Source organism: Schistocerca serialis, chromosome 6 (genome assembly GCF_023864345.2).
Source record: "Schistocerca serialis cubense isolate TAMUIC-IGC-003099 chromosome 6, iqSchSeri2.2, whole genome shotgun sequence".
Classification (NCBI taxonomy): domain Eukaryota; kingdom Metazoa; phylum Arthropoda; class Insecta; order Orthoptera; family Acrididae; genus Schistocerca; species Schistocerca serialis.
The window spans coordinates 131,383,475-131,410,634 of record NC_064643.1 but is presented as its reverse complement, the minus strand read 5'-3'; the positions used below and the strand labels follow the sequence as shown (position 1 = coordinate 131,410,634).

The 27,160-nt window shown below is 38.4% G+C and overlaps 1 protein-coding gene across 1 annotated transcript in view; it reads left to right on the top strand.

The window, feature by feature from the left end:
• Positions 1-27,160, top strand: part of LOC126483777 (interleukin-1 receptor-associated kinase 1-like) — a 164,855-nt gene that overhangs the window by 124,270 nt on the left and 13,425 nt on the right. Inside the window, exons 11-12 of the mRNA XM_050106933.1 lie at positions 1,628-1,752; positions 24,510-25,199. Of these exons, the coding sequence (XP_049962890.1) occupies positions 1,628-1,752; positions 24,510-25,199 (815 nt within the window). The remainder of the gene's footprint in view (positions 1-1,627; positions 1,753-24,509; positions 25,200-27,160) is intronic.

The window sequence follows — 27,160 nt, the reverse complement described above, 5'->3', positions numbered from 1 at the left end:
TAAAACAGTAAGAATCTCGCAGGGAAAGTAGCACCAGAGTATTATCACTCAAAAACATGCGAGGTTCTCTCATGGTATGTGAAAGTATTTGTGGACAAGAAACTGTTCGAGAATTTGTGATGTCACAGCAAGGAATTTCATGTGCCACTACATTGGAAAATGTGAAAGGAAGAATCTGCCAAGTCATATTTTTGCCTCTTGGAGAGAAACATGGCCAGTGAGATGTGTCATCAATTTTAAGTGATAACCAGAACTTCGCGGAAGCCATATTGTATTAAGTGATATGGAGTTGAACTCCATATTTCGTGGTAACCATCAACTCTGGCAGCTTAATCCAGAATGCCATTCTGGTCCACGCAGTCATTGTGTGAGGTTTGCATGCTTGTGTGAATGAATGGTGTGTGTTTCTCTTTCATTTTCTGACAAAGGCTGTGGCAGAAAGCTTTCGTGTAAGTGTCTTTTACTTGTATTCATCTGCAACTAAACATGTCATATTTACAGTAACTAGCAAGCTATCTTTTTCTTACATTGTTGACATTCCAGCCAGGAGTTTCTGTTATATGATATACACTTATTTCTCAGTTTTATGGATGGCCTCATGTTTGTATCTTGCTGGTATCTATCTTTTTCAATACTGGTGAATAGCTTCAAAAAAATATTCTCATTCATTCAAACAAAATTACAAAACTAATCTCAGTCTTCAATCCTGTGTGAGGAATTACATTACATCAGAGTGATGGGAGCTAATACCACATCGAGATTATGGGTGTTATGCATGCACAAACTGATATTGGTCAATATACTTTAACTGTATTCAATTTAAAACCGAAGATGTGATGAAGATTCAATTGAGTTAATGAATAACCTGTACTATTATGTATCACAGATTGTTATTTATTATTTGTACTGTTTCTCTAAGAGCAATTCATTGATCACACTATCAAAAGGTTCAGAATGTTATTCGTGAACTCCTGCGCTTTGTTTTGATGATCGCTGACAGAGTTAACACAACTATTTTACATGCACCCATATTTGTGAACAAATTGTGTGTTGAGTGTGCCAGATGCAGCTGGTAGCTGCTACTGGAGAGTTCTGTGATTGTAAATCACAATGAGGAGCAATGTTTCATGAGATACAGCAGTTAATTTTCAGACCATGCAGCAGCCTCGACTGGCACCATGCCTGGTGTGCTTTGCAATGTTAGACCTATCCCATGTGAGGACTTCTTGTAGCCTACAGCTCAGAAGTTAGCAGTGCCTGCTTGGGGAGCTGTCACACATGTCTCCAAGTAAACTTACAGCTAATTCTACTCTGTGTGTCTTGGCCCTTCTGACTCTGAGGAGGTTTTTGTACTTGTAATGCACACATTTTAGACATTTTATCTCATTATTGTGTTATTATTTTATAAAGAACCTCAATAAACTTGTAACTGAAGAACTTAATACCAAACAATCATTATTTTATGGTGCAATGTCCTTTTTGTACTTCTTAAAATTTATATGGTGCATCTTTCCATTGTGATATGTTCGATTTGGAAAAGTATGTGCCATGTTTTTGTGTTTGTCTTTTGTTGACATTTCTCTGTTTCCTTAAGAAATCTTATGTTTGACACTAGTAACTGTTGCAGATATGGTTCGCCAGTTGACACCTTCAACCCCTTACGAGTTGCAACTCCTGCACGACATCTGCAGCCAACAGCGCCGCATGTCCAGCCCGTCAGCCAGTCCTGCTGCTTCCCCTCAGCCGTACGCCGTAAGTTCGCAACCTGAGAGTCGGTCACCTACAGTAAATGCTGGGCATTTGGAAGCTTGTATCCTACAAAAGAGAAACAATGAAAAAAGCTTATTGTTACACATGAGTTAAGAAAACTATAAAATTATGAGACGGAATTGCTGCTGCGCGGGATTAGCCGAGCGGTCTAAGGCGGTGCAGTCATGGACTGTGCGGCTGGTTTCGGCGGAGGTTCGAGTCCTCCCTCGGGCATGGGTGTGTGTGTTTGTCCTTAGGATGATTTAGGTTAAGTAGTGTGTAACTTAGGGACTGATGACCTTAGCAGTTAAGTCCCATAAGATTTCACACACATTTTTGAACAGAATTGCTGGCTGGTAATTCAGGAGGCGAAATGTTGATAGACACATGTAAAAGTGATGACACAATCCTGACTTTCACAACTGCTAGTTCCTTCCTCAGAGAGAAGAGAGGGATAGGTTGGGAAAGGTTAAAAAAGAAAGAACTACATGTGAATCCCTCTCATCTTGTGGTCTGACTAACCTGACCTTCCTTTTTAACCTCTGCCTAATCCATCCCTTTCTGAGGAAGCAACTAACAGTATCGAATGCTAGGATTGTGCTGTCACTTTTACTTTAACACATGTCTGTTGACAGCATTAATCATTTCACCTCCTGAGGGAGAAGTGCTGACTGGCAATTATGTCTTACAATTTACTCTTATACTTCATTAATTTGAATCTGAATTAGAAAATGAATGGAATAATTATGTAGGTAGAATGAGGTTTTCACTCAGCAGCTGGGTGTGTGCTGATATGAAACTCCCTGGCAGATTAAAACTGTGTATCGGACCGAGACTCGAACTCGGGACCTTTTCCTTTCGTGGGCAAATGCTGTACCGACTGAGCTACCCAAGCATGACTCATGACCCGTCCTCACAGCCTCAATCCTGCCAGTACCTCATCTCCTACCTTGCAAACTTCACAGAAGAACTTGCCTGCGAAAGGCAAAGGTCCTGAGGTTGAGTCTCGGTCCAGCACACAGTTTTAATCTGGCAGGAAGTTTCAATTATGTAGGTGTTTATATTGTTGTTCTTCTGCAGCAGCTGTAACAGTTGTATTGCCCACCATGTCCATAAAGCCAGACGGCCACTGCTCTGACTAGGTGGCACCCATTGGAAGAGCTGTCATTGCCACACCAAGGGATGAAAGCTAATCAAACTGCAGAAACTGATTCCTCTCTGTTCCTAGTTTGTTTCTGAATGGATGGTGGGTCCTTTCTGCCCACTAAGTCAGTGTTCTTTGTGGAGAGTATAAGAATGTATTTGGAGAAATCCCTCTGTAAATTATGGAAAGCTTCCGTATTAATTAAAATGCCGAGTCCTGCTCAATCCTCAGCATTATTCTCTCATAAAAGAATTGATGTACCAATGAATTGTAACATCCCATAAGAGCCCAAACATGGTGCAGGGTTTAATTATTCACCGTGACTTAACACTGCAGATGGATAAGGAATTGCATAAAAACTTGGCAAAGTGAGGGATCCACTTTGCATGTTGTGCACATAGAGGCCTGCCAGCCAACAAGGTTGACACAGAGCATTTGTCCTTACTTTTGAGTGGGACGCGTTCCTTAGAAAGTCAGAATCATTGTCAGCAGTTGTGATGTGAAGCATACATCCAACCCCACCCCCTCCCCCCTTTTGGTACTTCAGATACCAATGTTTCAGGCATATGTCTTGCCATGGTACGAGCAATCCAGTTTGTAGAAGCTGTAGTTGATGAAAACTCACCATGTGAGCAACCACATTTCTGTGTCAATTGCAGAGCCAATCACCCTCCCCAATCCTCAAAGTGTGCTCCCTAATTAAGCTATGTAAAATCGAGGAGCTTTATGTCTCCAATAGCCTCTCATATTTTGAAAGTCAGGAAGAGTATGATCGCTCATATCATACCCAAACTGTATGATATTATGCCACTACTGTAGCCAGGACATTAGCAGTACCTTGAGTACTTACTCCGTCTATTCCCGTAACATCAACCTTTGGCAGCTGCACATGTAAATTTGTGTATGGGGGAGATAGGTCGTTCCCCCTTGCGGTTCCCGTAGCACCATCTTCAGGGACCTCAGCTCCCTGCACCTGGCTGGAGAAGTAGCACTATCCTGTGGCATGCGCTCTCCCAAGAAATCACAGGCCATCTACTTGACACCAGCTAGTGACAGAGGGAGCCACGGATTACAGGTCCCAGAGCGGCCCACTCGATTTCAGTTGTTTCCCCTGCAGCAGATAAGCCCTCACAAGAGTCTTGACCCACTAAAGTACTTAAAGAGAGAGAGAGAGAGAGAGAGAGAAAGAAATCTCATGAGAAGGCTGCTGTGCTATGTAACTCCAAACTTATATTTGTTGTTTTTATCCATCCCCACAGGTGACATGCAGTGATCCTGTGGTGTGACCTGTCCTCTTGGCCCCTTCACACCTAACCAGGTTACCTTTAACATGAAAATTCAGTGGAAATGAAGTGGGTATAACTGTCAACTGCCAGAATTTCAATGACAAATGTCCTACTCTACAATCTGTGTTGCTCTCCAAGGAATGCATTACACTAATGACCATTCTCAAGTGCTTCAAAGTTACCATACATTTAGTTGGAACTGTGTTGGTCCTGAGAGAGCATCGGGAGTGGTCTGTACATTGGTTCACCCAAGTGTTGTTAGTGAGAGGATTTCCCTTCTTACCACATTGGAGGCAGTAGCAGTGCGAGTGTAGACAACCCCAGCTATCACAGTTTGTAACATTTAATAACACCTGTGCAGGGAACTTCCTTATCTTGAGATGACCACCTTAATCCAACTGCTTTCTGCCTTTTCCTCCCACTTGAGGATTTCATTTCGCTCTACCCCATATGGAGGGAGTACCTTGTTGTATGGTAGGGACCTTCTGACTGTCCAACTTCTTTCCAATCACGATCTGTCTCTCCTCAACGATGATACTCCTAACTGCTTTAGTGCCACTGATGATACTTTTTTGACTATCAACATTATGATCCCTTCTCCCAGTCTCACGAATTCACTACAGTGGTTGCTATAGAACAGTCTATGATTTACTTTCTGGTGATCCTATCACTTCCTTGTCACTCCCCAACAGTCCAATCACCCTGTTGGGCTCTTCAAATGATCAACTGAAAGTTTTATACTTCTGCTGTCAGTTTTCTCCCATTCTGCCTCATATCACATCAGTGAGGTTGTAGAAGATATCTTCCATGTAATCACCTGTGCCACTGAAACTGCTATCCCCCTTTTAATGGGCACTTCACCATTGACCAGTACCATAGTGGACCAAAGACTTTGCAACAGCTGTTCAGAATCATCAAAGGGCCCTGCACTTTCTCAAGTGACATTCTTTACAGACTGCCCTCATTATTTTTAAGCTGTTCTGTGGAAAGATTCTCTGCCTAATAAAACACAGTAAGAAGGAATGCTGAATGTGCTATGTTTCTTCCTTGGAAATCTTTACTTCTTCATCCTAGGTGTGACTCAAGCCATGTACTGTGCTGGGCCACCATTGGTCAGGAGCTGTTCCAGGTCTCCTCCTTCATGGTCTTATACTGTCCTTCATCACCATTAATGGGCTAGGGACTTCTGTTGGGATTGTGATTATCTGCAGACTGTATGTTGATGGCTTTTGCTTTTGTTGCAGTTCCTTATCTGTAACCATGGCTCAATTGAAGCTCCAAGGAACCAACCAGGAGTCATCCGAAGGGTCTCTGCTTGGTCCATTTCTAATGACTTCCAATTTTCTTTTTTTAAAATGTGCATCATGCATTTCTGTCATTGTACCACAGTTCATTCTGATCCAGAACTCTGCTTGGATATGTAGCACATGTACATTCAGACGCATTCCACATTTTGGGATTCCACTTTGATAAAAAGCTGACATGGCTGCTCCATATTTTTCATCTTAAGACTAGCTGCATGTGAAAGCTTAAAGCTCTCTGCTTCCTTGCCCACACCTCTTGGCATGTGGATCATGCTACTCTCTCGCCCATATATACTGGGGCCCAAATATCGCCCCACCAGAACTGTTGTTGTCAGATTTATGGCCCAGCGATATCCTTGGTTTTGAAATTAACGGACTAAGTATATCATCGTGGAGGAAGACTGGCCATTGGCATTTTCCAGACTAGTACTATAGACAATCTCCTCACTAAAGCTCAGAGCTTATCTCTTCAGTTCCAACAATACCAACTCTTGCTCATTTGTGTAATCACCGTATAACAATTTCTTAATCAGCTGACTTGTCAAATTCCTTTTTTTTCGTGCAGTGGGTGTTGACCCTCCTGACGCTTGCCTTCGGGTGGTTTTAATAGTTGTAATGCACTTTACTATCCTAATTCCCCTTCCCCCCTCCTCTCTTGGAATGCACTCCATGTTTAATCCCATGCACTCCTCCTTGATTACTGCCTAATTAGGACTGATCTATTTTTAAGGACATACACACAGACCTTATGACCTTTTGGTGTTGGTTCATCTCAATTCATTGCTGGTATCCTGTATGTTTCTATGACAAAACTGACAGCCATTAACAGAGCCCTATATTTCATTAACATGGGTTGCCTCATCTCTATTTTAATTTGTAGTGACTCAATGAGCAGTCTCCAGTGGCTGATCGATGTTACTTTCATCATCCTGCCATGTCAGCTGTTCACTGTCTTCTCTCTGACCTTAGTCATACTATCTGCTCAGTTATTGCCGATAAAAAAAAATTAACTTCATGTGCACCTAGATTTCCTGCTTTAGACTCCTTGGCCTGCTTGTTCCCCGGCCCTCAGTCCCCTAGAATTTTGGTTATGGGGACATGATAGAATTGGTCTGTGCCACACCAGTCACTGATGTGCAAACACTACAAGGTCACATCTTTAATGTGTGCTAGCAGGTACAACAACAGCTGGGCATACTTCAAGGTGTGTGTTATTCTGTACGCTGGAGGGCAGAGGGGTACATTGTCATGAATGGCTGCCATGTCAACATCTCCTGTAAGCATGTCTTTATCACAGAGAGTATGCATTTCTGGACCCACGTTTATTGGAATTATTTTTCTTGTTTCGTTGAGTACTACCACCCCTCAGAGTGTCGAAACTTTTTTTGAACAACCTATATATTATTATATGTGTGGTGTCTGTTCTTTTGGACAATAATGATAACTTCAGTGCAGATGCACAGTATGTCCTAACTCTTGCAGGATTTGGGTGAAGCCACAAGCGGTGAGGATAACAGACAGTGGACACTACATATTAGTGTGTGACAGGTTGAGAGTTTGGGCAGGATGGAAAGCATGCTAGGATAGCCAAAGCGGTTGAGACCACCATTCATGTAAAGCGGGAAATCAGGGTTCGAGCCCCAGTCTGGCACAAATTTTCTCTTTTGTCGCCATTGAAGTTATTTAAATGTTCAATTGTGGCTGATGTTTGTATTTTTCTTATGTCATGTATATATAAGGCTACTGAATCATAAATGTTGCCTGTTCTTTTGTACATTGACGGTGTTCCAAGTGTTGCAGTGCAGGCTGTGTATATTGCAGGATGCAGAAACATTGCAGGTAAGTTCATGAATCAGTGTGCTCATGGATTATGCTGAAAAAGTAATAGTTCCACTTTCTGCCACCAGGTGAAAATATGGCTGTGTAAGCAGTCAGAATGTGGTGTGGATGCAGGAAAAGGGGAGGAACGATCAAACACATGATTATGGTGGTTCTGGCATGTTTATTAGGATATGGTCACAAGTTACAACATGTGTTCAGTGCGGTCTCTCAATTGAGCAGCTTGCTGCATCCGTAACAGAGCATGGTGAACAGTGTAATTAGAGAAATATGTCATCATATGCCATTCTTCAGATCAGGAAGAGCCCAGATACATCCCTGATAAACACAATGTTTTAGTTATCCCCACAACCAGAAGTCTCAAGGATTTGCCTTGATGTGGTCTTTCCAAAGATTAGATTAGGAGATCCTCATGGATGTGGAACATGTCAACCTTCTTCTTTTTTTTTTTTTTTTTTTTTTTTTTTTTTTTTTTTTTTTTTTTTTTTTTTTTTTTCTTTAAAAGCTGAAATAACAATACTGATAGTATGAGTATATACAATACATCATTTTTAAGCTGAAATAACAATACTAATAGTATTAGTATATACAATACATCATTTGCTTATATTAAAAAATTCATCAATGGAGTTGGCCACTAGTAAGTCTTTCAGGCTCCTTTTAAACTGATCTTTATTTGTAACTAAATTTTTTATGTTTGCTGGCAAATTATTGAAGATGAGTGTTCCTGAGTAGTGGACCCCTTTTTGAACTAAAGTAAGTGCTTTTAAGTCCTTGTGCAGATCATTTTTGATCATGGTATTGTATGTATGAACAGAGCTGTTTGTTGGAAAAAGAGTCAGTATAAATTTTAAAACTGAATAAATCACGGAATAATGTAGATAGAGAGGTACAAATTGCCAGACATACTTGGAATGACTTGGGGTTTTATTAGAACCAAAAAAATACAAAAGTTCAAAAAATGTCCAACAGATAGCGCTTCATCTGATCAGAATAGCAATAATTAGCATAACAAAGTAAGACAAAGCAAAGATGATGTTCTTTAGAGGAAATGCTCAATATGTCCACCATCATTCCTCAACAATAGCTGTAGTCGAGGAATAATGTTGTGAACAACACTGTAAAGCATGTCCAGAGTTATGGTGAGGCATTGGCGTTGGATGTTGTCTTTCAGCATCCCTAGAGATGTCGGTCGATCACGATACACTTGCTACTTCAGGTAACACCAAAGCCAATAATTGCACGGACTGAGGTCTGGGGACCTGGGAGGCCAAGCATGACGGAAGTGGCGGCTGAGCACATGATCATCACCAAACGACGCGCGCAAGAGATCTGTCAGACTTTTTTTGTTCTAATAAAACCCCATTTCATTCCAAGCATGTGTGTCAATTTTTAGCTCTCTATCTACATTATTCCGTGATTTATTAAGTTTTCAAATTTATACTGACTTTTTGATCACCCGGTATTATTTAGGACAAATTTCATTAAGAAGTAAATACACTGAGAGTCAGTAGTTAGTATACCCAGTTCTTTGAAGAGGTTTCTACAGGACATCCTTGAATTTACTCCACAAATAATACGTATTACACGCTTTTGGACTCTGAAAACTTTTGTTTGACTTGAAGAGTTACCCCAAAATATTATACCATATGACATTATGGAATGAAAGTAGGCAAAGTATGCAAACTTTTTCATTTTTATGTCGCCTGTGTCTGCTAACACTCGAATTGCAAATACAGATTTGTTAAGGCGTTCCTGCAGTTCTGTGGTGTGCTCCTCCCAACTGAATTTATTATCAAATTGTAATCGCAGGAATTTAAGACTGTCAACCTCTTCTATCTGCTCTTCTTCATACTTTATGCATATGCTGGTTGGAAACCTCCTACCGGTTCTGAATTGCATATGGTGAGTCTTTTCAAAATTTAATGTTAGCGAGTTGGCTTTAAAACATTTATTAATATCCATGAAAATATCATTAGCAGATCTTTCTAGAACTACACTCGACATACTATGTATTGCAATACTTGTGTCATCTGCAAACAAAACGAACTCTGCTCCTGGCAGTGTAACTGATAAGAGATCATTAATGTACACCATAAAAAGCAATGGCCCTAACATGGATCCTTGTGGGACACCACATGTAATTTCTTCCCATTCTAATGATGAGTGATGACTTAATTCACTAGTCCCTTGCACTGACACCTTTTGTTTTCTGTTCGCGAGGTATGACTTGAACTATTGTGCAGCACTGCCCGTAGCAGCATAGAATTCTAATTTATTTAAAAGGATGTTGTGGTTAACACAATCAAATGCTTTTGACAAATCACAGAAAATACCTGCTGCTTGTAATTTGTTATTTAATGAATGAAGTACATTTTCACTGTAGGTGTAAATAGCCTTCTTGATATCAGAACCCTTCAGAAATCCAAACTGTGTTCTTGATAATATGTTATTTGTGGTCAGAGGGTTGAGAAGCTGCCTATACATTACCTTTTCTAATATTTTGAGAATGCTGGCAAAAGTGAAATCGGTCTGTAGTTTGATGGTATCTCTTTATCCCCTTTCTTGAATAGAGGCTTAACATCTGCATATTTTAGCCAGTCAGGAAATGTCCCAGTTATAATTGACTAGTTACACAAGTAACTTAAAATTGTACTAAACTCACAAGAACATGCCTTAATTAACTTTGTTGATATTTCATCGTAACCGCTAGAATGCTTCGTTTTTAGAGATTTTATTATGGAAGTTATTTCTTTTGGTGAAGTGAGTGACATATTCATGTACCTGAAACTATTTGTAAAGGCTAGTTTCAGATATTCAAGGGCATTATTTACTGATCCTGCCAATTCCATTCTATCAGTAATGGATATAAAGTACTTGTTAAATAGATTTGCCACACTATGCCCATCGGTTACTAATGTGTCATATACCCTTAATGCTGTTTGCTCCTGTTCCTTTCTGGTTCTACCAGTCTCCTCTTTCATTATATCCCATATTGTTTTTGTTTTGTTCCCTGACATTGCAGTCTTCTTCTCGTAGTGCATTTGTTTAGATGTCTGAATTACTTTTTTTAAATATTTTACAGTACTCCTTGTATTTAGCTAAATTATCAGCATTGGAGCTATTCTTGGTCGACAAATTCATTTTCCTTTTTGTCTTACAGGAAATCTTTATTCCATGTGTAATCCATGGTTTTATTATAGACTTCTGTTTAATTTGAGTAACTTTTAGAGGAAAACAGTTTTCAAACATGATACTGACATTGTTCATGAATGCGTTATATTTTTCATTCATGTCATGATCACTATAAACATCTTTCCAGTTCATGTCTTTGAGCATTTTTCTAAAACACTCAATTTTTGGTTGATAAATTACTCTCCTGTACTCAGATTTAGCAGTCTTGATAATCTGCTTAGAATTTACATCTAAAACAAGGAGCTGCATGTCATGATCTGATAGTCCATTTATTATAGGTTTTATGATATGATTTTGTTCCTTTGATTTGTCTATAAAAACATTATCAATGGCTGTCGAGGATTTAGTGATCCTAGTTGGAAAGTTTCCAGTGTGAGTTAGATTGAAAGACAACATTACTAACTGCAGTAAATGTTTACTAGAAGATTGCATTAGAAAATCTTATTAAAGTGGCCAGCAATCAAAATTTCTTTGTTTCTTCCTGTTAAATAACCCAAAAGAGCTTCTAGATTATTTATGAATAGATTATAATTTCCTGCAGGTGCTCGGTAAATAGTTACTATTATATAGGATCTGTTATGGAACTCTACTTCTGTTGCACATGCTTCTAGATGCTGCTCTAAACAGAATTTATTAATGTCAATGTTCTTGAATTTATGGCAGTTTTTAATAAATGTGGCAACTCCTCCTCCATCCATATCTACTCTGCAGAAGTAGGAAGCTAGCTTAAATCCTGAAATGTCTATACCAGTGGTCACTTGATGTTCAGAGAGGCATATTATGTCAATTTCGTTAGATGAATTCATTTCATCAATTTATTTCTGAATCCCGGAATGTTCTGGTGTAATAAAGATAACTGATACTGCGTACTAATGGGATTATAATTGCTTTGGCGAAGATGAACTGGCAGTTTCTGATTACTTTCTGTATGCTAAAATCTGACACCTGTTCATCTGTTTTTTCAAACTGAGTGTGTCTGCCAATCTCTCTTAAAACTCATTTTCTTTCCCCCTTGCCTATCCTAAAAAAGGCATCACTCTGACACCTGTGATCACTGGTATTTTACCACTTGTGACAGTGTCCCCCCATAAGTTTTCTGCAATCAACCCAGACAGTTTTCCCTTCCCATTCCTATTGAGGTGAAGGCTATGCCTAGTGTAGTCCCACCTATCGATAGCATTCACAGGAATCAAACCAATATGGGACCCTGTATCCGTCCTAAGCAGCCACTCCAACTCCAAGTTCACACTCCCGACGGAAGAGTTCAAATGAGGCTGATCATGGCATCTCAACACATCGTTGCTGATGCTTTCTTGAAACAAATCTTTCACCTCAGTTTGCACAAATATAATAGAATGGACGTAGTTGCATTCTTGCAAAGCTGGAATCACATGTTGCACATGTAGGTCATTATAATGTGTATGTCACTGTGCACGTAATAGGTCCATGAGGTGTTGTCTCCTTGTGTGTGTGTGGGGGGGGAGAACCTAAACTAAACTCCACCCAAACAGGCCATGAAGGCCCAACAGTACCGACCTGTTGCTGTGTCATCCTCAGCCCACAGGCATCACTGGATATGGAGTGGCCTGTGGTTAGCACACCGCTCTCCCGGCCTTATGTCAGTTTATGAGACCAGAGCCTCTATTCCTGAATCAAATAGCTCCTCAGTTTGCCTCACGGGGGCTGATTGCTGCACCTCACTTGCTCAGCAGGCTGGATAGTCGTCCACACAAGTACTAGCCCAGCCTGACAGTGCTTAACTTCAGTAATATGATGGGAACCGGTGTTACCACTGCGGCAAGGCCATTTGAAGAAAAACCAACTGATAATGAAGGAGGTGGTTTCACAAGCTCCACACACTCACATTAACTGAGTGCTATGGATGTTCCTGCACAACATTTGGCAGAGTAGAACCTCCTCATATATGACAGTTCTGTTCATTCACATCACCTTGCAAAGTAAAATGTATCTTGTCCACCCAAACTGTATTCTGTGGCCACATTTCATCCATTTCCATGTATAAATAATAATAATAATAATAATAATAATATGGGGGATGGGGCAAAATCATGGCTTCGTAGCCAATGTTGGGTCTTCATTTGTATCTGAATCCTGTAGGGGTACCAGTATAAAATGCACCACAAAATCTTTCGAACTGTTGATCAGGGAGAGGCAATTCCTGTGACTCAGCTCAAGTACTGACTGTGGAATTTGAGGCATATGCTGCACAGTCAGCTATAGCTACAGCAACTTCAACAACAACTGCCATGTGGATGAGCCGCTGCCTCCTTCCTGCTGCACTACCTAATTCGCCTGTTTTTTCAAATTTCTTGATCATATTCTCTATCCCATTTATTGACATGGAGCCTCTTCGTAGCTGCTTCTGTTGATTATTTTCCTGCAATGCATTGCTGCTGTTACTGCCATTCTGATAATACAAGTTTACCAGTAGTGCACAGTCTTCTCTCTCAACAGCCCTTGGTTTTCATATGGAAAACATCAACATTCTTAACCCTTTACGCCAACAACAACTTCACAACAGAAATCAACATGTGTTGCCAAGTGACAAACAGCATAATGATTTTATAATAGGAAACATTCCACATGTTTTCTGCTTACAGCACCATGTTTTCACCTGGTGGCAGAAAGTGGAATAATTATTTTTTTCAACATTCTCTGTGACCGCACTGGTTAATGAACACACCTATGTTGTTTCTGTGATCTGCAATGTATACAGCCCACACCGCAGCTGTCAATTTAATTATAACCACCCGGTATATTCGCCTTGGTGGCTATTAATGACAGTTTTGGTACGGATGCACACTAAGTTCGAACTCTTGCAGGAATTGGGTGAAGCTGTGAGCAATGAAGATAATGGACAATGGATGCTACATATGTATTGTGCCACAGGTTGAGGCAACATTTGCATACAGTGAGAAATCTCGGTTTGAGTCCACATCTGGCATAAATTTTCACTTGTTGCCACTGAATTTCTTTCAGTGCCAAATTGTGGCTGATGCCTGTATTTCTCTTGACTCATGTATACATATAGCCACTGAATCATAAATCGTGTCTATTCTTTCAGACATGTCTGAAAGAACAGACGCCACACACCTGAGTTAAAAATAAAGACATACGTCAGTAACTACTCTTTCTACAAACTACCTGAATACATAAGTTCAAGGACTGAAAAGTTCTGTTAACTACATGACAAGTTAATTAAAAATCTGCCCTGTAAACTGTACGTGGCATTTAAAAATAGGTAACTATTTTCCTTGAAAAATTCCTGTGTCTCCAAATATTAAGTTATTAATAGGAGATTACCAAGATAGGAGGAAGGGAAGCATCAGTCATAAATTTTTAATGTGTTTATTGGAGATCAATTTCACCTACTATGTAGCTATCTTCCGTGATACATGAATATAAGAACATAATGAGAATCAAGCAATAAAATATAAATTAAAACCAGATCATAACTACAGAACTGTAAATTTACATACCACTTATATCCAGGTCATGATGACTCATCAGAAACATAATAGCACATGGTACCACTTGACATGACAGACAACAAACATCAGTTAAACTGAGCTTGATGCTCATATTTCCATGCAGATAACCTCGGTATGTGACATCAGTAGCAACTAATGTCCTCTTTATTACTGTCATTTGTGTTCTCCTTTTTTTTACATTATTTGAAAAGTAAAATGTATAAAACCACAGTGGCATCCTTAAATACTAAAATACATTCAGTAATTGAAGGAAGAATCCACTTGTAGATGGCACACATTAAAATACTAGTAGTATTTCTTTCATATAAAACCTAAAGCCTGTAGTAATATTAAGAAACAAGTTATACACTATGCATACATTTCACATGCTGAGTTCATAATTCTCTCTTCCAAATTGGATTACATTCAGAAAAGTAACTTATATGGTTGTAAGTACGAACCAGTGTTACGACCTCAAGGAAAATGCAGCATACATAATGACTTATAAAATCTTATTACTGGTTATTGTAGAAACATATATCTAACTTGATTTGGCATTAATAATAAAATCACACCTCACAACTGGAGCTACTGCATAAGGAGTAACGGCAGATTTTTGGATTTTGTTGAAGAAATGGAGATATTTGATTGTCAGAGATTTTCTCCATGCCATCTTGCTCAGGAGCAGTTGACAATGAGAAGCATCCGGTTTTAGGAGGGTATCAAAAGCCATCTAATTAATAAAAATAAGGAGCTGTATAGGTCCAAAGGAGGATACACAACACCTCATAAGTACAGCTTTATGTAGTGCTGTGCACCATTTCAGTAAGTGAGAATGAAATGTAGCATATGTGTTTTTCAGTAGCCACTGACAGTACATGTATCCGCATTATTATTAACATCAAACTAAGTTACATATGTTTCTATAATACACAGTGATAAGATTTTATAAAACATGTTGTACATTGCATTCTCTTGTAGATTGTAACACTGTCTCATACTTGACAACCATGTAAGTTACTTTTCTTAATGTAATCCAATTTGGAAGAGGGAATTATGAACTCAGCATTTGGTATATATTGATAATGTATAACTTGTTTGGCTTTAGGTTTTATATGAAAGAAGTATTACGAGTATTTTAATTTGTGCCACCTACCAGTGGATTCTTTGTTCAGTTTCTGACTGTATTTTAGTATTTAAGGATGCCATTTAGTTTTACATATTTTACTTTTCAAATAGTGTAAAAATAAGTAGAATACAAATGACGGTAATAAAGTGGGCACTAGCTCACACCACATACTGAGTTTAGCTGCATGAAAATGTAAGCAGCAAGCTCACTTCAACTGATGTCTGTTATCTGTAATGTCAAGTGGTACCACGTGGTACTATATTTATAGTGCATCATCATGACTTGGATATAATTAGTATGTAAATTTATGGTTTACAAGCTGATATAATTGTGATCTGGTTTGAATTTATATTTTAATATTTGATTCTCATTATGTTCTTGTATTCATGTAACGCTGAAGACTCTGTAGCTGAAATTGGTTTGCAATAAATGGATTAAAAATTTACAACCAATGCTGCCCTACTTCCTACCTTGGATCTCATTAATACGGTCTTGGACTGTTCATGTTGAAAACAAATATGAATAGGAGATAAGAAGCAGCTATTTAGTACAACTGAGTAAGCAACAACTTTTTTCAAAGTTGCAAATTTCTTTCCAACTTTCTTGATTAAATTTAGTGTGCATAAGCATATTTAGCATTAAGCGGTATAGTGATGGTTTATTGTTCAGTTAGTTGTTGTTGTTGTTGTGGTCTTCAGTCCTGAGACTGGTTTGATGCAGCTCTCCATGCTACTCTATACTGTGCAAGCTCCTTTATCTTCCAGTACCTACTGCAACCTACATCCTTCTGAATCTGCTTAGTGTATTCATCTCTTGGTCTCCCTCTATGATTTTTACCCTCCACGCTGCCCTCCAAGGCTAAATTTGTGATCCCTTGATGCCTCAGGACATGTCCTACCAACCAATCCCTTCTTCTAATCAAGTTGTGCCACAAACTTTTCTTCTCCCCAATCCTATTCAATACCTCCTCATTAGTTATGTGATCTACCCACCTAATCTTCAACATTCTTCTGTAGCACCACATTTCGAAAGCTTCTATTCTCTTCTTGTCCAAACTATTTATTGTCCACGTTTCACTTCCATACATGGCTACACTCCATACAAATACTTTCAGAAACGACTTCCTGACACTTAAATCTGTACTCGATGTTAACAAATTTCTCTTCTTCAGAAACGCTTTCCTTGCCATTGCCAGTCTACATTTTATATCCTCTCTACTTCGACCATCGCCAGTTATTTTGGTACCCAAATAGCAAAACTCCTTTAGTACTTTAAGTGTCTCATTTCCTAATCTAATTCCCTCAGCATCACCTGACTTAATTCGACTACATTCCATTATCCTTGTTTTGCTTTTGTTGATGTTCATCTTATATCCTCCTTTCAAGACACTGTCCATTCCGTTCAACTGCTCTTCCAAATCATTTGCTGTCTCTGACAGAATTACAATGTCATCGGCGAACCTCAAAGTTTTTATTTCTTCTCCATGGATTTTAATACCTACTCCGAATTTTTCTTTCATTTCCTTTACTGCTTGCTCAATATACAGATTGAATAACATCGGGGAGAGGCTACAACCCTGTCTCCCTCCCTTCCCAACCACTGCTTCCCTTTCATGGCCCTCAACTCTTATAACTGCCATCTGGTTTCTGTATAGATTGTAAATAGCCTTTCGCTCCCTGTATTTTACCCCTGCCACCTTTAGAATTTGAAAGAGAGTATTCCACTCAACATTGTCAAAAGCTTTCTCTAAATCTGCAAATGCTAGAAACGTAGGTTTATCTTTCCTTAATCTAGCTTCTAAGATAAGTCGTAAGGTCAGTATTGCCTCACGTGTTCCAACATTGCTACGGAATCGAAACTGATCTTCCCCGAGGTCGGCTTCTACCAGTTTTTCCATTCGTCTGTAAAGAATTCGTGTTAGTATTTTGTAGCTGTGACTTATTAAACTGATAGTTCGGTAATTTTCACATCTGTCAACACCTGCTTTCTTTGGGATTGGAATTATTATATTCTTCTTGAAGTCTGAGGGTATTTCGCCTGTCTCCTACATCTTGCTCACCAGATGGTAGAGTTTTGTCAGGACTGGCTCTCCCAAGGCCGTCAGTAGTTCTAATGGAATGTTGTCTACTCCCGGGGCCTTGTTTCGACTCAGGTCTTTCAGTGCTCTGTCAAACTCTTCACGCAGTATCGTATCTCCCATTTCATCTTCATCTAAATCCTCTTCCATTTCCATAATATTGTCCTCAAGTACATCGCCCTTGTATAGACCCTCTATATACTCCTTCCACCTTTCTGCTTTCCCCTCTTTGCTTAGAACTGGGTTTCCATCTGAGCTCTTGATATTCATACAAGTGGCTCTCTTTTCTCCAAATGTCTCTTTAATTTTCCCGTAGGCTGTATCTATCTTACCCCTAGTGAGATAAGCCTCTACATCCTTACATTTGTCCTCTAGCCAGTTAGTATGCACATTAAATTTCTGTGACTTGCCTATTTTTAATTTTTTTTTGTTAATGTATGTTTTGACACCCTGAAGATTCTCCTCATTGATGGCATCTACAGAACATAATTAATTACAGTGAAACCTCTTTATAACGTTCCTCCATATAATGTTTTCCTCTATGTTACATCTGTTTTTTTTGGTCCCGAGTAAAAGCCCATATAAACAATGTTAAATTTTCCTCTTTACTGTGTTTCCTCTATATTACAATTTCCTCCATGTAACACTCATATTTTTGGAACCCTGGTCAATTATTTACCTCTTTATAACATTTAAGTGACTGGATGTAGACGCATCATTTTCCGTTCTGTGGATTCACAGTTTGCATCAGCTCGGAAAGCCCGCTCTCAGCGTACTTCATATGTCAGCGGCAGAACCTGGTCACGTGACATGTGACACACATTCTGCTCGCGATCTTTTTGGCGCCATTTACTTTCACCCATCCACCTACCGGGCCCCATGTTTTAATTACAAAAAACTAATCATTCGATACATTGATCATTTTCGATGAATATCATATTACAGTGTTGTGAAAATTTAAAATGTCATCCTATGGCACCATTTGTCAAAGCTTATTAGTGGTATCACGATCTTCAGTAATGCCCTACAATTATTATTTGGAAGCCTTCCTCTTTATAGTGTTTTCCTCCATACAGTGTTCAGAATTTGTGGTCCCTTGAAAAATGTTATATAGAGGTTTTACTGTAATTAATTTTTATCATGAAGGCATAAAATGTCAGCTGTACTTACACTAGTGCATTTACCAGAAATGTGTGAAATTCCTCAGTGGTTAGGACACTGGACTCACTTTCTGGAGGACAACAGTTGAAATCTGCAGCCAGCCACCCTGATTTAGGTTTTCCATAATTTCCCTAAATTGAACTAGTCAGATGCTGGGATGGTGCATTTGAAATGTGCAGCCGATTTCCTTTGTCATCCTTGAAACACTCAGGTACTCTGCCGCTAATGACCTTGTTGTCAGTTGGGATGCCAAACCCTAATCTTGCTTCATTCATTCCTTCCGTTCTTCCTTCTTTCCTTATTTTTCCAAAGGAATTCCTAAAATACTGTGTCAAATATAACAACCATTTTGTGTGTCACTTCCTAATTAATTTATATTGTACTCTTGAGCTGATATAGGGCAGCAGTATGAAATGTATATGTTTATATAGCAGGCAGCCATTAATATGACTAGTATCTATAACAGAAAGTAAGCTACAGCATTAAAAGAAAACCTTCTTTCACTGTGCTAAAGTTTAGCCTAAACTTTGCTACGGACCATCCACATGCTTTTCTCGATTGCACTACAGCACAGGCGTTGGCAGTGCCTGTGCTTGTTGTGCTTGGTGACAGGCATTTGTAGAGTGAATGATGAGGCGTTAGATGGAAATGTAATATTGAGATTTATGATATAAATAAAGATTTTTTCCGGGAATTTCTGTAGTTAATATGTATGACTTTTAATGATTTTGTATTGAGATAAATATTCGGGTATATGTCTGAACTACGGAATATGTGTAATGGTGAATGTTCTACACTATTTAAGTCATACAAAATATGTAACTCTTCTTTTGGTGACTGATAGACTCAAATTCCTACGTTGTGTAGGCAGCCCTTTCTTCATTTTCTGTCGTTGGGGTATGTAGCAATTTGTATGATGAAATATTACTAATTGTTTATTCGTAAATGTAGAAGATGGTGTTGGTGACAGACTGCTATGAATTATTCATGTTTTATGGATTGTCCTTTATTAATTTTCTAGTTTCACTGAATCTTGATATTTCTGTTATGAGGCCGTAATCACAGGATCTGTCAAAATTAAGGAAATTTTTGTTTTATGACAGTCTGATATGAAGTAATTGTGTAAAATACACAGCTGAGGTATTGATGACAATCACAAACCATTTCTGCTGGGTGGATGGCTGTTTGTTACTTTTGATATTCCAGAAACCTGGCATTTGTGTTATGACCTGTAGTGTAGCCTGAGGTCTAGATTGTGTTGGGAGACAACAGTTTTGTTGTGAGTTGGTAAAGTCAATGAATGTGAAAGCAGAAAAGTTGTTGTGGTGACAGGCTGATCTGTAGCATAGCCTGACATCTAAGTTTTTGAAAGGCAGCAGTTTGTAAGTTGACAAAGCTAACAATTATGAAAGCAGAAAACCAAGTTGTGGTGACAGACTGGTCTGTAGTGTAGCCAGAGGTCTGGGTTAGATTAGAAGGCAGTAGTTTGGTTGTGAGTTGATGTGGCCAATGAATGTGATAGCAGAAAACATGGTTGTGGTGACTGGCAGATCTGTAGTGCAGGCCAAGGTCTTTGTTGGGTTGGTAAAACAGTTTGGTTGTGAGTGGGCAAATCCAGCGAAGCTGAATATGAAACGGAGATTGACAGAATGACCTGTGATGTAGCCCAAGCTCTATGTAAGTATTATGTGTCTCAACTTCTTAAAGTATTGGCAGTGATAAAAAGGTAGTATGGTAATGTAAGTTCGATTAAATTCTTTCTAATGTGCTGCATTGATCTATGTGATCAGAGCGTATCAAAAGATGGTAGGGCTGTGTCATTGTGGTTATGTCCCAACAACCCTGAGAAAAATGTTACTGACATCATTTACATTTTTATAAATATTAACTTTTAATTTTCCAAGCGGACTATGTCTGTTTTTAATCACCTTAGAAGGCAGCCCTAGATGTTAATGCTTCATTTGGTGTTCTTTTAAGTAGCCAGTGAGAAATACCAAAACAGCTGCCTTCAGCCTGAGAAAGCACTCTCTTTTGACTCAACAATTTGATTTCGTACAATATTGCAGTGCCAGTGTTGTTCAGAAGTATGATGCAGGTTCCTTCAGACATGCATGCATTTCTGAAGGAACATTCCATCATACTTCTGAACAACACAGGCACTGCATTATTGTATTTATCCGCTGACACTGGGCAAACAACCTTCAACTAAAATATCTCCCCTGTACAGAATATACCTAATGAATGTACAAGGACATGTTGTGAACACAGTGTTGACGACATGTGGAAGTTTTGGTATGGCTATGAGAGTTTCAACTCTTTGCTTCTGTATATGTCTGCTTGTGTCTGTATATTGTTGATGGATATGTGTCTGTGTGCGAGTGTATACCCGTCCTTTTTTCCCCCTAAGGTAAGTCTTTCCGCTCCCGGGATTGGAATGACTCCTTACCCTCTCCCTTAAAACCCAAATCCTTTCGTCTTTCCCTCTCCTTCCCTCTTTCCTGATGAGGCAACAGTTTGTTGCGAAAGCATGAATTTTGTGTGTATGTTTGTGTTTGTTTGTGTGTCTATCGACGTGCCAGCGCTTTCGTTTGGTAAGTCACATCATCTGTGTTTTTAGATATAAATTATTTAACAGTTACATTGCAGACCCATACACATTCCCTGATACACTTACACATGGAATAACTTACCTGAAACCTAAAGATCAAGCAGACACAGCAAACCCAGCTAAATATCGCCCCATAACATGCCTACCAACAATATACAAAATATTAACTTCAGTCATTACACAGAAATTAATAACACATACAACACAGAACAAAATTATAAATGAAGAACAAAAAGGCTGTTGCAAAGGAGCACGAGGATGTAAAGAGCAACTGATAATAGATGCAGATGTGACATATCAAGCTAAAACTAAACAAAGGTCACTACACTACGCATACATTGATTACCAAAAAGCTTTTGATAGTGTACCCCACTCATGGTTACTACAAATATTGGAAATATACAGAGTAGGTCCTAAATTGATACAGTTCCTAAACATAGTAATGAAAAATTGGAAAACCACACTTAATATACAAACAAATTCAAATAATATCACGTCACAGCCAATACAGATTAAGCGTGGAATATACCAAGGAGACTCATTAAGTCCTTTCTGGTTCTGCCTTGCTCTGAACCCACTATCCAACATGCTAAATAATACAAATTATGGATACAATATTACTGGAACATACCAACACAAAATCACACATTTGCTATACATGGATGATCTAAAACTACTGGCAGCAACAAGTCAACAACTCAACCAATTACTAAACATAACAGAAGTATTCAGCAATGATATAAATATGGCTTTTGGAACAGACAAATGTAAGAAAAATAGCATAGTCAAGGGAAAACACACTAAACAAGAACATTACATATTGGATAACCACAGCGACTGCATAGAAGCGATGGAAAAAAACAGATGCCTATAAATATCTAGGATACAGACAAAAAATAGGAATAGATAATACAAATATTAAAGAAGAACTAAAAGAAAAATATAGACAAAGACTAACAAAAATACTGAAAACAGAATTGACATCAAGAAACAAGACAAAAGCTATAGATACTTATGCTATACCAATATTGACCTACTCATTTGGAGTAGTGAAATGGAGTAACACAGACCTAGAAGCACTCAATACACTTACATGATCACAATGCCACAAATATAGAATACATCACATACATTCAGCAACAGAAAGATTCACATTAAGCAGAAAGGAAGGAGGAAGGGGATTTATCGACATAAAAAACCTACGTTATGGACGGGTAGACAATTTAAGAAAATTCTTTCTAGAACGAGCAGAGACTAGCAAAATACACTAAGCAATCACTCATATAAATACATCGGCTACACCACTGCAATTTCATAACCACTTCTACAACCCTCTAGATCACATAACATCAACAGATACGGAGAAAGTAAATTGGAAAAAGAAAACACTACATGGCAAGCACCCATATCATCTAACACAGCCACACATCGATCAAGACGCATCCAACACATGGCTAAGAAAAGGCAATATATACAGTGAGACAGAAAGATTCATGATTGCAATACAGGATCAAACAATAAACACCAGATATTACAGCAAGCATATTATTAAAGATCCCAATACCACAACAGATAAATGCAGACTTTGCAAACAGCAAATAGAAACAGTAGATCACATCACAAGCGGATGTACAATACTAGCAAATACAGAATACCCCAGAAGACATGACAATGTAGCAAAAATAATACATCAACAGCTTGCCTTACAACATAAACTTATAAAACAACACGTTCCCACATACAAGTATGCACCATAAAATGTACTGGAGAATGATGAATACAAATTATACTGGAACAGAACCATTATAACAGATAAAACAACACCACATAACAAACCTGACATCATACTCACCAATAAAAAGAAGAAATTAACACAACTAATCGAAATATCCATACCCAATACAACAAATATACAAAAGAAAACAGGAGAAAAAATTGAAAAATACATCCAACTGGCTGAGGAAGTCAAGGACATGTGGCATCAGGATAAAGTTGACATTATACCAATTATACTATCAACTACAGGAGTCATGCCACACAATATCCACCAGTACATCAATGCAATATAGCTACATCCAAAGTTATATATACAACTACAGAAATCCGTAATTATTGATACATGTTCAATCACCCGAAAGTTCCTAAATGCAATATAACATATACCGTACAGTTAAAAGGAAGTCACGCTTGATCAAGGTCCGCGTCACTTTCCATTTTTGACCAGAGATAACGTCTGAGAAAAGAAAGAAAGAAAGAATAATAATAATAATAATAATAATAATAATAATATAGGAAGGCGAGTGTTCAAAGGAATTGAAAGAGGAACCCACAAGTGATTGTCCAAAATTGTTTCCTGACGTACAAAGAAGGCGCTGCTCAGTAATATCTTTTTGAGTACAGCCCGTCAGAAGCAACAGAAATTTTTGACTTCTTTATGTCACATAAATAAGTGTTTGAATGATGAAGGATTCAAGCATTTTACTGTTAAACACAAAGTGGAATTTAACAATCTCGAAACAGGTGCACAACCGATAGTATAAAAGTCATCTGGTTGGCCAAATGAAGATTGCTTCATAGAACTGGGCAGTGCAGTTCGATAGCCATTTGTTTGAATATGTGGGGTGCAGAAGATATGGTGAAAAGAAGGGTCCATTTGTGCATTTTATGAAGTGTGTAGCAACAGGGTACGAGATGCAGTGCAACAAGTTCTTTTGAATGAATTTCTGATGTTGTCATTATTTTTATATTTTCTGGCATTCCTTACTTGTTCCTATATTACTATTTTCTTGAAGATGTGATCCATCAATGCAGCTAAACAAAATGCTGTTTGTTTTTATGTCATACATGTTTAGTTTCCTTTTATTTACAAAGTGTGATTAGAGACCTTAATATGTGATGTTTCATAAATACAAAAAAGTGAAACACCTGTCATATAAAAATGAAGTCTAATTTAGTTGCAGAGACAGCGCATGTTTGCAAGTATATAATGATACCAGCACCACTTGTGTTAAATAATTTATTACCACATGTGCATCTGTGTATTTGTGTTTTCTGTGGAACTTCAGTTCCATTGCACTGTCATACATGCTATTATCAAAGATGTTTCATTAAAATGTAATATTTGTTTCTCCTGCGACTGAAAGTAAAACATAATTGTTGTTGGCTATACAAATCAGCTATTCTACCACCTTCGCTTCCCTTCATCGCTCACGGCAAGAGTTACCAACATGCACTTCAAGGTAGGAACACTGACGACCTCGTGTCAAGCTTTACTAAAATTTATCAACCAGTGTAACTTGGCCAGACAGACCAAATGAATTTTATGGGTAGTTCCTGAATGGTCATATACTTATAATGTCTTACGCAAGTGGATTTATGTTTTCTGCTATGTTGTAGTGCTATGAGTATGCAGACAGGGAGAACAGGTGTTACATGCAGTTATCTGATTTGACTACTAGAGATTTAATAAAGAATTATTTCGATTCAGTTTATGTGTAATGGCTTCTAGTTTACTTTCTTATTTCAGGTGCCTGATTTGACCCATGGAGCTCCAAACTTGCCTTTTATTTCCCCACTGTATCACCTCCAGCAGCAGCAGCAGCAACAGGTGTTACCACAGCAACAGCAGATTCCTGGGGGATTGGCATCTCCTGTGCTGCCCAACAATCGATTTTTTGATGTGGTCAGTAATGGGAATGCCCAAAAAATGAATGTGCATCCTGAGGATGAAAACAGACTAGTGTACAATATTCAGAGGACTGTACCATCTCCTCTTCCTTATGAAGGGAACTTCAATAATATTGTTGAAACAGCTGTTCCAAATGAAATGAAATTGAATGGTGTTGTTGACTCAATCATCCTCAATACACCCAGGAAGCAAAATGTCCACCCCAATGGTGGTGGCAGTATAAATCCATTTCAGATGAATAGTTTGCAGAAAGCAGTGAATTTAGTTGCAAATGGTGCAGCTGATAATTTGAATATTGATGGGCAAATTCTGAATTTGCCTAGTCATCCAACTGTGCTTCCTAGCTTGATTAAGACATCTGCAGAGTCTGTTGCATCACACCTTGGACAAAATGACTTTGGACTGCCATTGACAATTACAGCTGCTGCACCACTGATAGCCGTTACACCACCAACAGCCAGCTCTTTCTCCAAGCATATACCAGTTGCCGAAGAATCCCAAAGTCAAAATAACAGTAAATCAGAAAAGGTAAGCATAATTACGTTTTCAACACGATCCCTCCCTCCTCCTACTCCCCCCCCCCCCCCCCCAAAAAAAAAAAAAATCTTTTCCTCCGAACCCTCACACTCCTACTCAACCTCACATCTCTGAACTAGTGCAAGCTACAAGTGATATTTTTACTTCTACATACCTCTGCTGGATAACAAATATTTTAATGTGGATCTTATGCATTTTTAGTCCACTATTGATCATCCACAAGAAAATTGTTAAAAGGCCCACATACTTTAAGTTTATTTATTGGCTAGTTGAGAAAAGGTCACACTTTTAATAAGTTCATGTGAAATTTTCAAAAAAATATTTTGTAAACACTGAGTACAGGCCAGTATTGTGTTTGGCAGTCAAATAGGCCTTAGAGCAAAATTTGTGTTTGTTCTCAGATTTCTCTCACAATTCAGCAGTGTATTTAACAAATAACTTTGGAAAGATATTCAAACTTCATACTGAATTGTAGTTACTATTGTCTGGAAAGTACTTTCCACAGAGTCAGTGGCACCACTATGTACAGAGAGGCAAACTATTGCCCAGTGATAGAATGTATTTCTTTCCATGTTAAGTACCCATTAATTTATGATTTCTACTTTTATCAAAATTTAACCTACATAACTATATACTTAATGCAGAACCAGTGCCTTCTACAAATAAAATAGTATATATTTCATATCATAATGTATTAACAGAATTGGAAAGGGTGACATAAAAGTTTGTTGATGTTTTAAAATTCAATACTTCATGGAATAATGTAGGTAGAGGGGCAAAAATTTGCACACATGCATGAAATTACATAGGTGTTTATGGAAACCAAACAAAAGTATACAAAATAACTAGCAGATGACACTTTCTATGATACATGAGCAATAATTAGCATAACAGTTGACTTTTAGCAAAGATGGTGATCTTTATAACAAATGCTCAACAACTTGGTCATCGTTCACCAACAATACCTGCAACTGAGGGGCAATGTTGTGAACAACACTGCACTCCATATTAGTAGGCATGGTGAGAAAATTGCTGTCAGCTGTTGTCTTTTAGCATCCCTAATGAGGTCGGACGATCACAACAGACTTGTGACTTCAGGTATCCCAACAACCAATAATCACATGGATTGAGGTCTGGGGACTTGGGAAGTCAAGCTGACAGATGTGGTGGCTCGACACACAATTCTCACTGAATGATTTGCCCAAAAGATCTTTCGCACATGTATTAATATGGGTGCATTAAGGTTGTACCTTCCAACAGGTGTATATCCGACAGGCTAGGAATGATATGACTCCTCCTCTCATTACAGCTCAATTTATACACAATTCTCATTCAGCATCACTGTTGTGTTGATGTCCAGTGTCATCTCTTGGGGGCAGTTTCTGCACTTGTTTTTGGTTTCAATAAAACACCATGTCACTTCAGGCACATGTGTCAATTTTTACTTCTCTACCTACATTATTGCTTGAATTAGTGCATTTTCAAATGGTGGTGGATTTTTGTTTCACCCTGTATAACAAATTCGCTTTTAATCTTCCTTCTAACAGATAACTGCAGTTTTGTTAAACAGTGTTAAATATGAATCTTGATACAGTCAATCAATTATGCTTTGTCAGTAATGCTCAGATACACTGAGTGGGCCCAAGATGCACAAAGCAGGAAAATATCTCATAGAGCTGAAAACCTAGAGTATCATTGCCTGTTGAAGGATGGGAAGTTGTGTTCTTCCAGAAGGCATGAAATTCTGATGCTTCTTGAAAAGCACAACTGTCCAATAACAGCTTAAAGAAATACATGGTGGTAATAAGGTCTCAATCCATTTCCAAAATATAATGGATGCATTTACATAATATGTATCATTATAATCCATCTCTGAGATAGCATGGGCGTATTCCCACTACCCCTCCCCCAGGATAATAAATAAGAATGTTTATGGTATAAGAACATGAGGC